This window comes from Lemur catta, chromosome 10, assembly GCF_020740605.2.
Source record: "Lemur catta isolate mLemCat1 chromosome 10, mLemCat1.pri, whole genome shotgun sequence".
NCBI lineage: Eukaryota > Metazoa > Chordata > Mammalia > Primates > Lemuridae > Lemur > Lemur catta.
In genome coordinates, this window is record NC_059137.1 from 1,621,011 (window position 1) to 1,633,078 (window position 12,068).

Sequence of the window (12,068 nt, forward strand, 5' to 3'; positions counted from 1 at the left end):
CCTTGTTACGTGCCCAGCAGAAATGAAAACAGAGTGACCCCCACAGGCATCCCTGCTCCCTGATGGAGCAGAACCTTCTAGATGGCACTGAGCTGTGAGGGGTGGGCAGCTGCAAGCAAGACCACACTAGCTGGGAGCCCTGTTTCCACACGGGTCCTGTGGTCTGGGGCCGGGGGCGGTGGCTCGAGCCTAGGTGCTCAGCTGGGGGACGGGCCTCGGCCAGCACTGACCTCACAGGCCTCTGCCGCGCCCCCCCCGCCCCCCACTGAACTCTCAGGACCCGGTGGGGGGGTGCAGAGCCAGGGCGGATGTGCTGCTGTGTGCAGGACCCTCCCCCAGAAGCACCTGCTCAGCGTCCCGTCCCAGCGTGAGGACAGCTGGGCTGGGGCCGCACAGGAGACTCCCGAGGGCCCTGAGGGGTCCCAACTTTCTCCAAGTTTTCCCTAAGTTCAGGCAGCCGTCACGCAGCGACGAACACTCGAGTCCCCCGGCCCCCGGAGCAGTGCAGAGGGCACAGTGGGCAGAGCCCGGGGAGCAGCGTGGCCCCCAGAGGGAGGGGGAGCGAGAGGCCCGGAGCCACCAGCTCTCGGGCTCACAGCCCGAGAAAGAGTGACAGTGGAGTGCGTGGCTGGTGTGAATGCCACGGCGTTGTCTCCGTTAGCCACGGAGAACAACATCTGCCAGTGGCAATTAAACATCTGGCCGCCCAAAGTCACTGCTGAGGGTGCGACAGGGCAGCCGGGCTGGGGGCCTCGTCAGATGCTGGAGGTGTCTCGCATCCTGGGGCGTATGTCCCCCCCAGAGGAGAGGGCAGCGGCCATGCCCGTCTCGGCCACCACTGCCTGGACCTGTGGGTCCAGATGTGACCACGGGACACATGAACGAGTGGAGACCACAGAAGCAGCCTCGGACCCCGCCGAGAGCCTTCTGTCTCCCCAGCCCCAGAGGCACCGTCCAGTCCCAGCGCCAACCCCACCAGCCCGCTGCCTTGACAAGGGCAGGGGACACACGCCCCCACGTCAGGGTGGGCCCGGGGCACAGGTCTCAGTCCCCAGCGCAGGACGCAGGGCCCCGACACGCGTGTGCCTCGCCCCCAGCAGATCTCACCACCGGCCTCAGAGGAACTGCGCTGGCACTCCCACTTCTGGGGACAGGTGCGTGCTCTGTGTCCCTGGTGTGCTCCGGCACCTCCTCTGCCCCCATCAGCGCTGGCCACAGGGCCAGGAGCAAGTCGCCCACTGTAAGTGACAGCTCGGGCCCCTGCAGGGCGAGCCCGAGCCCCCTGTGCGTGGGGGCAGTGACCCGGGAGGATGGCAAAGCGCCCCGGGCCGCGCCCAGCGGGGACCTGAGAGTGGGACGAGCCTCCCCGGGTGGGGACTGAGCACACGTCAGCACAGGCCCTGCCGGTGGCCTCTCCCCAAGAGCAAGGACCTGCACGTCCCACAGAGGAAGAAAACCACAGGCAGGGGGTGAAGGGAAGGCCCAGAGATGGCAACAGACAGGCCGCGGCGGCACAGCACACAGCAGGGGCTGCTGCGCTCTGGGGCAATTAATCTGACCTGTGAGGTTTTAACTGTAACTCTACAGGACACACTGTTAGCAGTCCTAACGAGACAGGGCAGAAATGGGCTCACGTGTCCCCTGTACCACGGCAGGTGCTGGACCGAAGATCCCGAAGATCACTCAGGCCAAACTCTCCCCTGACAGGTGGGGAAACTGAGGCCAGAGACGAGAAGGGGCTTGTCATGGGGGCACCTCAGAACACGCTGGAATCCACCAGTCCACAGACAGCACCTGCCCAGCTCCTGCACTGGCCACCCGCCTCCTGGGTGGGTGTGAGGACGTTCCCGGGACAGACCCAGCCCCCGTGCACAGAGGGGACCCGGAGCGGGGGGGGCCAGCACCCCGGCAGCACCCAGGGGCAGCTCTGTGCCGGGGGACGGGCCCCGCCTTCCTGCTCAGCGCGTGGCACCGCTGTCCCGCACACCCAGTGACGCCGGCTACGTCACTGCCAATAACCTAGATTTCAACCAAGAAATCACACACCCCCTTCCTCTGCCCCACTTATGGGTTTGCCAAAGACAAAAACCACGACAAGAAAACCCAGACTGTAGCACCCAGAGCCAAACCGTATGGCAGGCGGGGGGGACGCAGGGCAGCCCCACCGGTCCCCTGTTTCTTCCATGCTGTCCCACTATTGACATGCCTGGAAAGGTGGGGGACCCCCTCATGTCACCAAGGCACAGACAAGCCCCTGTGGGAACACAGCCCTGGGGGTCCCCACCCTGGGCCCCAGGAGGACCCTGCGCCCCGTCTGGGTACGGGGAGCTGGCACGAAGGCCTCTTGACGACACCGGCAGGACCCGGCACCTGCGGCCTTTCCATGCCACGGTCCCACTGGCCCCTGCAAACCCGCGGAGGCAGGTGGGCTGTCCCCGTGCAGGTGCGGCGAGGGCTCCTGGCCAACCCAGCACCAAGGGGCAGGTGCGTGAGGTGAGCTGTCAGACTGCACCACGCTCCCTGCGTCCTGCCACCCTGCCCTTTTCCTCACTGTCCCAAATGTGCCAGGGCCAAGGTCACACTGGACCGGCAGGGCTTGTGCAGGGAGGACCCTGGGGAGACGTTTAGAGACTAGAGTCTGTTCCCCGGTCCGTGGTGCTGGGCACTGACCCACCCGTAGTGCCCTGTCTGGCCACTGCCACTGGGGGCGTGGGGGGGTCCTCAGCGACTACAGGGGTGCCCAGCCCACCAGGGGGTCTGCCCGGGACTGGAAGTCTTGTGGCCCCCCAGGGAGGTCCTGGGTGGCTGTTGGCAGGGACAGGAGAGTGCACACCGGGCAGACTCCCCCAGGCCCATATCGGGGACGTGGGTTTTACGTCCTGTACTTGCTCTATAGCTGAGCCAGAGCCACATGTTCTCCCGGCTCTGGAAGGGCCGGTTCGGTGGCTGGCACAGTTCTTGGTCTCAGGAAAAGCCAAGCCCTCCTGCCTACCACAGGAAGAAAACCAAAGCCTTCGAGATCTACGGCCTGTGGGCTGGCATCCTCCAGAATTCACGCACACACAGCAATACGCCTTTCAACCGAGCGACGAGTCTCGGGAGAAACCAGGGTGCCGGGCGCTTGCAGGGGACAGTGGACCCTCCCAGGCTGGCCACGCAGGGGCCTCTGTCCAGGTGCTGCCACCGCCGCTGCGGAGGGACCTGGCTGAACCGGGAGCCGGCGCTCCTGGCTCCCTGCGCCCCCACGGCACTGACCAACGAGGGGAGGCAGCGGAGGGGGAGTGTCCCACCGGGGCACAAGGATGTGGGGCTCAGAGGGGAAGAAAGAGTCCTCACACTGCCTGGGGCCGCCCGCCCGCCGCTGGCACCGAGCCCGGGTCCAGGCCGCTGTGCTCGGGTCCCGCATGCAAATCAGCGCAGGCGGCTGGCCCAGGCACACAGCTGGGTTCCGGGGACGCCCAGTCCTGGGCCCCAACTGCAGGACACTCTGCCCGGCAAACCCTGAACACGCTCTGGGGACCGCACCCCTGTCTGTGGCACCGGCATCTCAGATCCCTGAGGTTACAGGTCCCCAAAGGGGGAGCAGCCCTCCCTCTAACGAAAGAACTTGGCGGCCCCTGGCAGTGCAGAAGGTCTTGGCCCCAGAGAGTCAGAGTGAAGGTGGAACCTCACAGGTGAGGAAGCAGCTGAGGTCAGAGGGCAAGGAGGCGGGACCTCCAGGGTGTATACAGCGCCAGGCATTTCACAGATAGGGAAACTGAGGCCTTGAGCCCTCAGGCAGGTCTGTGGGCCACTGAAGCCCTCAGTTTCCTCATCTGTCCAGAGAACGCTGGGCCTTCCCCGCACCCGCACCCTCACCGCAGGTCTAACGAGTCTCCCGCGGCCGCCCGTCCACTGGGGTCAAGTCCGAACTCCTTGGTTCACGTAGAGGGCTCGACCCGTACCCAGCTGTCCTGGCCCGGCCGCGTTACCTGCGTAGCTGCCCGAGGCCTTGATGTACACCTGGCCGTACTGCTCCTCCACCATGGTGTCGTAGGCCTCGTCGTCCTCCTCGTCCTCCTCGTTGTGGTACGAGGTGGGGCTGTCGGTGGTGGGCAGGCTGCTGGCCCCCGGGCTGGCGCGCTCCCCCTGGGGGTAGGGCACCTGCTGGATGCCAGGGACAAGGGTGGCCAGGCCGGGCACCCCATAGTAGGAGACGCGGGGCAGTTTGAGAGGGGCCGCACCCGCCACCACCGCAGCCCCCGCCACGCTGTCCCGGGGCCCCGTCTCCAGCGGGCGCTTGGAGGCCAGGCCTGGGCCGGCGGCCGGCGGCAGCTCCACGGCTTCATGCTTCACACGGGCCAGCAGCGGGATGGGCACCGAGGGGGACGCGGCGTAGGGGGCGGTGGCGGCAGGCTGCAGCTGGTTGCAGGGGCTCTGGGGCTCAGAGCTGGCGTCCTCGATCACGGCCGTCTGCGAGTCGCAGTGGGGCGAGCTCACCTTGAACATGAGGTCTGTGCCGCGCTCGATGATGTGCTGGATCTGCAGGAAGCCGGCCGTGTACATGACCACGAGCTGCTCGCTGGCCGTCATGGTGAGCCGGCCCGTGTAGCAGAAGGACAGGATCTGCTGGAAGCAGGCGGGCGGCACCGAGCCCGGCAGCTCAAACGCGCTCTTGCTGTTGCCGCTGAACAGGTCGCGGAAGTAGAGGCTGCTGGCGGCCAGGACGGCCCGGTGGGCCTTGAAGGCCTGGCCCTTGACCACGATGGACACATCGCAGTAGAGGCCCAGCAGGCGCTGCTCGTTGAGGCAGCCGAGCACGGTGTTCCCGAAGTTGGGGATCTCGATGTGCAGCATCTGAGACATGGCGGGCGCTGGCTGGCGGTGGGCCTCAGACTCTCAGCGCGGGGTGGCCCGAGCGGGGCACATCTGCGGGGGTGGGGAGACACGGCGGTCAGTTTCCCGGCCCGACAAGGGTTCCCATCCGGCCACTGTCTCCGCACCCCTCCCCGAGAGGGGCCTGGGAGGAGCGAGCCCGCCCCAGGCACGGCTGCCCCCGGCCCCTCCCTGCTGGGACAGTCCAGAGAAGGTCCCTGGGGACCCCAGCGGAGGGACAAGATGACTCAAAGGGCTTGGCTGCATAGACCCGAACTGCACTACCCCGCTAGACCCCTAGGAGGGGGCTTCAGACACCCCGTCGCGGCAGAAGGCAAGGACAGAGGCCTGAAGCCGCGGCAGGACGGGACGGGACAGGGGCGCGTGCGGGACCACATCCGCCCGGACAGGGTCAGCAGCAGCTCCTCTTCCAGGAAAAAGTTCGCAGCCCTCTAAGCAGCCCCCAGCACTGCCTTCCCGGGAGGGGCGGGCTGGGGCTCTGGCAGCCGCTGTTTCTGGTGTGTTTCCCTTCCCCTCGGGGTAACCAGGGCAAGGGTCCTGCCACCTCCCCCCATGGCCCGGCCCCCGCGGTGGGGAAGGGGGTCGGGGAAGTGAGCCGAGGCTGGGAGAACTCCGAGAGGCTCCGGCGTCCTCTGTGCAGGGAGACCTCCCGGGTGCCCCTCTCCACTCTGTCCTGGGTCCTCCCAGCTGGGACCCCAGCCCAGGTCCAACCCGGGTCCTGCAGCCGCCAGCCAGGGCTGCCGGAGTTGGGCACCCCCCCCCTCGCCCGCTCCCCACTCGGCCAATCCCTGCTGGCTCGGTCCCAGCCCAGGTGACTCAAGGGGTCCCAGTCCTGAGCCGTGGCCCCCGGGGCAGGGGAGGCAGGGCGGCCGCGGCTGTTTATCTGTGCCCGTCTCTGCGCAGGGGGGCGGGGGCGCCAGCGAAGGCGCCGGCCAACTCTGCAGGGCCACACAAAGGGCCGCTGTGTCCCGCGGAGGAAAGTGCGGCGGCCGCAGAGCCGCCGGGCGCCGGGAGGAGGGCGGAGCCACCCTGCACCAGGAGTTGGGCAGGTGGGCGCCGCGCAGAGTGGCCCGCAGTGGCCCTGCCTCGGAGAAGTTGCCGGCCCGGCCGGCCATGGGCACCGGCCAGCAGGGAGACCTACCTTCGGCCGCTGCGGCCGGCGGCCCGACACTGCCCGCTCCGCCCGGCAGGGCAGGCTCCCCGCACGCCAGCCCGCCTGCCCAGCTGCTCCGGGAATGCAGCAAACGGCGCGGGAGCCCTAGGGTGGGGAGGGCGCGAGAGCCGGGGAGGGGGAGAGGGAGGGGGAGGAGGAGGAGGGCAGAGCGCGGGGCGCGGGCCGCCGCAGCTCAGCTGCACCCAGGCCGGCTCTCCCGGGCAGCGCACCGCATCTCAATGAAGCGGCCGGATGCAGACGAACATTCAGGCAGCTCTCGGGAATGAATAGCCGCCTTTGATTTGGGAGCCGAAGTAAATGCCAGCTCCCAGCCCCGGCTTTAAAAACAGTGGAGCGCCGGTGCCAGAGGAATGCGCGGCTCCGGGTGTTGGTACAAGACAGACTTTTGATGACTCACTGCAATGCAAACAAAGATGGCAGAAATACTGTACTGTACGCGGAGAAATGCTTCGCGGTGCCACGGCAACTGAGACAGCCTGGAAATTTATGGTGCAGTTTTGCATATGAATTACCCAGTAAACTGCCTCCTGGCCTTCCAGGACAGCCCAGTGTCAAAGCATTTAAACTATTCCAAACAGTCTGCAGGGCTGGCAAAGAGCTTAACTCCTCCAGGGCGGGCAGGGCTGGCGAGGGCCGTTGGGGGGGCGAGGGGGGCCGGGTGAGGGAGGGGAGGGAGCTCAGCCAGGGCGCCCGGGAAAGGAGGCAGGAAGAGGGGCAGCACCCCAGCCATGCTGCCACCACCCTCCTGGGGGACTGGCCATGTCCCTGCCCTGCTGGGGTCCCAGAACAGCTGGCCCGGCTGGTGCAGCCCAGAACCCATCCCCACCCCACGCCCCAGGCCCCTCCTGGCACTTTCAGAAAAGAGCAACTTTGTGGCCCGGCAACCAGGAGCTGGAAGGACCGGCTGGGCCCTGGCGGGTCCCAGCAGAGGTGACAGCGAAGGCGCCCACTGCTCCGGCACACTCGGCTGTGCCAGTCTTGCAGCCCACTCGCTCAGCTGGAACCTGGCGGTGCTGCCTGCCGGAGGGGTGCGCAGCGTCTGACCTTTATGGAGCCTTTTTCTGGGAGGGGCAGGCACACAGGGCTGGTGGCCAGCCCCAGGCCCGCTTCAGAGGGCAGGCTCAGCCCCTGCTGCCGAACTGCATGGGCCCTGGAGCAAACCACTGGACTGCCCAGCCTCAGTTTCCCCACCTGCCACCAACCGTGACCCCGGCAAGAGCGTAACTATCCCAAATAAAGGAAGCAGGGTCCAGGCTTGAGAGGCGGACTTGCTCCCCCCCCACTGAGGAGCTGTCACCCCCAGCACAGGCCTGGTGCAGGGGAGGCACCACCACCCTGCTGCTCAGTCCAGCGTCCCCTCCCCGCAGTCTGGAACCTATTCACGCACCGCGGGCTCTGCTCCCGAACACCAGACAGACCAACAGCCACCGAATACGAGCAGGAGGAAACCCGGGTGTGGGGGAGCCGCCGGCACAGGGCCCCCCAGAGACGGCTTTGCGCCTGGTGCTTTGATGATCGGCAGTGCTGAAGAGCTGGGGAGACGCGGGCTCAGCTGTTACCCCCCAGCCACACCCTCCACCTTCAGTTCCCTGCTTAGTTGCTGCCTCCTCCAGGAAGTCTGCCAGGAGCCCCTCGTGAGCTCAGCAAGGACAGGGCCGGGTCTATCCAGTACCTGGTGGGAGACTAACTAAATGCTAGGCACAGCCAGCCAGGGCCACTCAAGAGGGGCTGTCATGGCCGGTGACACACGGCACAGGCCATCCACCTCACCCCAAGGGAGGTGGGGTCACCTGAGCCAGGCGGGGACTCTCGGCCATTACAGGAGTGGCTCAGCCTGGCCGGGGCAGGCAGAGGCCACCAGCGGTGCGCTGTGCACAGGTCCCAACTGCCCAGGGTGGGGCAGGCCAGCGCTGGGTGTGACACCGAGAACAAGGGACAGCGCGGGCCCTCGGAGCCGTTGGCCGGTTTGCAGTCCTAGGTCCCGTGGGCACCAGCCACTTCTGTCGTGACACTGCAGCCTCACAGGCCGACCTGGGAATCGGGTCACAGTTTACGCTCGATGGCTATGGGGGTAGAAGGAGAGGACATCTGTGAAGCCTGCAGCCCAAGCCTGGTACACGGAAGCCAGTGACGTCCTTCCTGCTGTGACCTGGGCAGGAGGGCAGCCCTCCCAGGGTGCCCGGGGGGTGTCTCCATCCGCGCCAAGCCTGGCCCGGCCCAGCCCGGCTCTGCACCTCGGAGCCTGCCCCCCAGGACTGGGCCAGACCTGCTGCCCCAGAGAAGGGACCATTATTCCCCTGGAAGGTGACAGGGCCGTCGTGGTCCCCAGGGACCGAGGACAACTGGTGCTTTTGCTACCTTGTCCTCAAGCCACCTGTGCCGTGAGCCTGCCACCCCATGCCCAGCCGCCGAAAGCCAGACAGGAGCGGGTTTTAGGTTGCTTTCTTCGAAGCCTCGAGAACAAAGCTGAACTTTAGACGGGAGAATAAAACCAAGGCCTGGCTACACTCCCAGGGCCCTGAGAGCAGACGCGGCCACGGCGGACCCGCGGGCTGCAGCCAGAGGGGGGCCAGGGCCTCAGCGGGCCCCCCGCTGCGCACAGGGCTGTCTGCTGAGGAGGGGACGGACCAAGCCTGGCTCTGGGACAGCAGGGCCTCCTCCCCTCCCTGCTCCGCGACCACACAGCCTTTCTGTGATTCGGTGTCCCCATCCCCTAGTGTCCCGGTTCCCCTGCACCGTGAGAGCACCATGGCCATCTGCGTGTGGAAGGTTCTGAGGAGCCAGGAAACCAGAGCTCTCTGGTACCCCAGCCACCCTCAAAGCAGCCGCACCAAGAACAGCCCCTCGTGCAGGGCCTCTGAGTGGAACCCACTTCGGGAAACCTCCGCAGACCACCCAGAGCCCAAGTTCAGTCCCTGCCGTTGTGCCAGCCTCAGGGTGCCCCCACCCCACACGGAGACACACAGAGGAGGAGGAGGGGCTGCTCCAAGCCACAGGCCTCTCCTGAGAATGGCTCAAGTCCAGCCCGACCCGCCTGGGGCTGGGGCTGGGGCTGGTCCAGCGGACCCCCCCGCCGGGCGCCACAGGTGGGTGGACGGAGGAGCCCTCTAGACGGGCATGCGGGGCAGGGCCGTGGCTGGCGGAGGGGCTGTCCCCGTGGTGCCAGGTTGGGGCGGCCACTGGGGTCCAGCAGGCATGAGACCACGCCGAGGGCGTCTGCCAGGCCAGGGACAGGGACAGGGTGGCTGTCCCTCGAGGTGGGGCCCCCGTTTCCAGGACCCCACCCCAGTCACAGCCCCACAGCCTGGAGGTCCTGCCCGGGAGTCCCAGGGAACCCCCCACGTCCCTGGGGCGAGTCCCAGGCGCAAGCACGGCCCGCGAGAACGGCACTTACTTTCCGCAGGATCACCACCAGCAAGGGAAAGGCGGCGAGAGAGATTAAATTAAATAAAATTATTTTGCAGGATTTAATTTTACCAATCTAATAAGAGGTTCTGGACCTCGGGAAATACACAGCCATTAAACACTCAGGAGAGGACGGGAGACGGGACGTGGGGACGTTCTGCAGGGAAAGAAGGACACTCCCCTGCCCCGTGCCCTGCGCCCCGCAGGGAGGCTTGTCCCCACAGAAGCCCCACCGGGCCAGCCCAGCGCAGCCGCCCCTCCTGGAGAAGACCCGGCAATAGCCCAGGACCCTCCTGCAGGCGGATCCCAGGCTCTGGCCCCCAGGACGGGAGGCCAGGGCAGGCCTGGGGCACCGTGAGGACTTGGGGACCAGGAGGACGGCTGGGGGCTGCCCCACTGGGGCCTCAGTCTGCTTCCACCCTGTCCCTGAGGCGGCAAAGCCCTGCCCACAGGGGCCCGGGAGGTCAGCCCTTCCAGGGTGGAGGCTGCTCAGCTCGGTGCGCCCAGGCCGGGGAGCTGGGCGAGGCACCCATTGGACCCCAACTTTGCATCAAACTTGTGAGATGCCGGTGCTCGGGGCAGGCCACTAATGAGCCACCAGGCAGGCAGACGCAAGCACTCTGGGGCTGGGTGTCAGCTGCCAGGAGCCCTTTCCCTGCAGTCCCCAAACCACCCGCCACCCACCACTCATGCGCTGTGTGCTTGCTCCCCAGCCCCCCCAGACGAGGAAACTGAGGCACAGGCATGGTGGAGCGTCCTGCCAAGGCCTCGGAGCTGGGAGGCAGCTGCGTCCAGGCACCTGGTCACCACCCTCCCGGGTGGTCTTCACTCATCCAGTAAGAAAAGCCGGAAGGCAAGGACTGGCCCCCTCCTGACAGACCCCGAGTCACCGAGGCCCCCAGAACGCAGCCGCAGGGACGAGAATTCCACCAGCCTTTGCACGGGCTATTCTGCTGGAATGTTCCGCACGAGCCCCCAGTGTCAGGGTCAAGGGAGTCGCGGGTGGGTCGCCCAGCGGGCAGGCGGGGAAGAGCCACGCTGCAGTGGGCACAGGCACGGGCGAGTCCCTCTGTTCAGCCAGACCCCCCGGGCAGCTGCCACCCCGGACCTCAACCGTGGAAGCCGCTTTAACTGCGCTGACGAGTGTTTGCCTGGAAGCTTTGTTCTTCAGGTGGGGACAGGCGGCTGCCTCCATCTGCAGACTCAAAGTGCTGCCTGTCAGTCCTCAGAGCAGTACGTGGCTGCCCCAGCCCACCCAGGGCCCCGGCAGGGCCACCAAGGCCAGGGGTGCAGCTGCCACCAACTTGCATCTCTGATCTTCACTCTCAAAACATTTTGACCTTCTCAGGGGTCAGGGGTCGGGGGCCACACAAAACACAGCAAAACCAGCTGTGGCGACCACTCAGAAGCGCAGTAGCAGCGGGCGGGGGGGCTGGGTGAGGAGCAGCCCCCAGAGCCCAAGGACCCCTCCGCTGTGCCCGGCACTGTGTGATGCTCCCACGAGCCAGAAACGGTTCTAGAAGGTTTCCAAGGAATGGAGCAGTGTTTTAAAAGGAGCCAGCAACCTCCCTCACCCATATTTGTAATTCAGATAACGTGAGCTAGGAGAGCCTGTCCCCCGGGCACAGCTTAGTCACTCGAGGAGCACGCGGCAGGGTCTCCCCTGCCCCCGGCTCACAGGTGGGGCAGCTCCTGTGCCCGTGTCCGCATGGGCAGGGGAGGGCCCAGAGCAGCCTGGGGGCAGGGGGCTCTGAAGGCGGGAAGACCCCAGGAGCTGGCGGCAGGGGCGGGCTCTGGGGGCACCTGGCATGCAGGGGCCTGTCGGTCACCCAACTCGTTAAAGACAGCAGCGGGCAGCAACTCCCCTCGTTAATATTCATAGCTCTCTCATCTGCATATCATGCCATAAATAGTCGAGGGGAGGTGAGACACAAAGCTCGTTGCATTTCTAATTATGCTTAAAAATCTCATGTAAATCAGACCCACACAGAAATCCTAACTCAGCGCTGGGGCCCCAGCACACGAGCTGCCCACCTCTCCGGCCCTGGCCACCCGGGCTGGAGCCGGCAATGGGGGACCCAGGCTGCGCCCTTGGGGCACCGACCCCCCATGTCTGCGCTGAAGTACGAGCCGGGTCTTGGGGCAGCACAGACACCATGACACCTCTTGAGCCACCTGCCGTCCCATCCCCGTCCTGCCCGCTCCCTGGGGGGCTCCCAACCAGGGGTCGCCGCCTCCCATCCCACACAGGTGCTGCTCCTGCGCGAGCAGCCGGCACCTGCGCAGGTGTGGTGGTTCTTGGGGTCCCCAGGCCTGGCCACCCACACTTTAGCTCTCTGCACCTCCCGTCTTCAGGCCTTGGGCTTCCGCGGCTCTGCAGAAGGACGTGACTCACACGGCCCTGCCGGTTCAGGACGGGCCCCCAGCCCCGCACTTTGGGGCAATGCCTCACTCTGGGGTATGGAATCGGGCAAAAGTCCCAGGCAGAGCGCCAGGCCACTGAGGGACCCCCGAGGGGTCACAGGAGCGAGGGTGACCCTACCCCAGTGGACAGCACTGCCCGTCTGCAGGGAGAGGTGGCGCAGGGGCTGCAGGACGGGAGGCTCTGGGCCAA

General features: G+C 66.5%; 1 protein-coding gene across 1 annotated transcript in view; it reads right to left on the minus strand.

Annotated features, from left to right (window-relative positions):
* Nucleotides 1–12,068, minus strand: part of NACC2 (NACC family member 2) — a 63,175-nt gene that overhangs the window by 24,389 nt on the left and 26,718 nt on the right. Inside the window, exon 2 of the mRNA XM_045562067.1 lies at nt 3,972–4,908. Within this exon, the coding sequence (XP_045418023.1) occupies nt 3,972–4,845 (874 nt within the window). The 5' untranslated portion in view covers nt 4,846–4,908. The remainder of the gene's footprint in view (nt 1–3,971; nt 4,909–12,068) is intronic.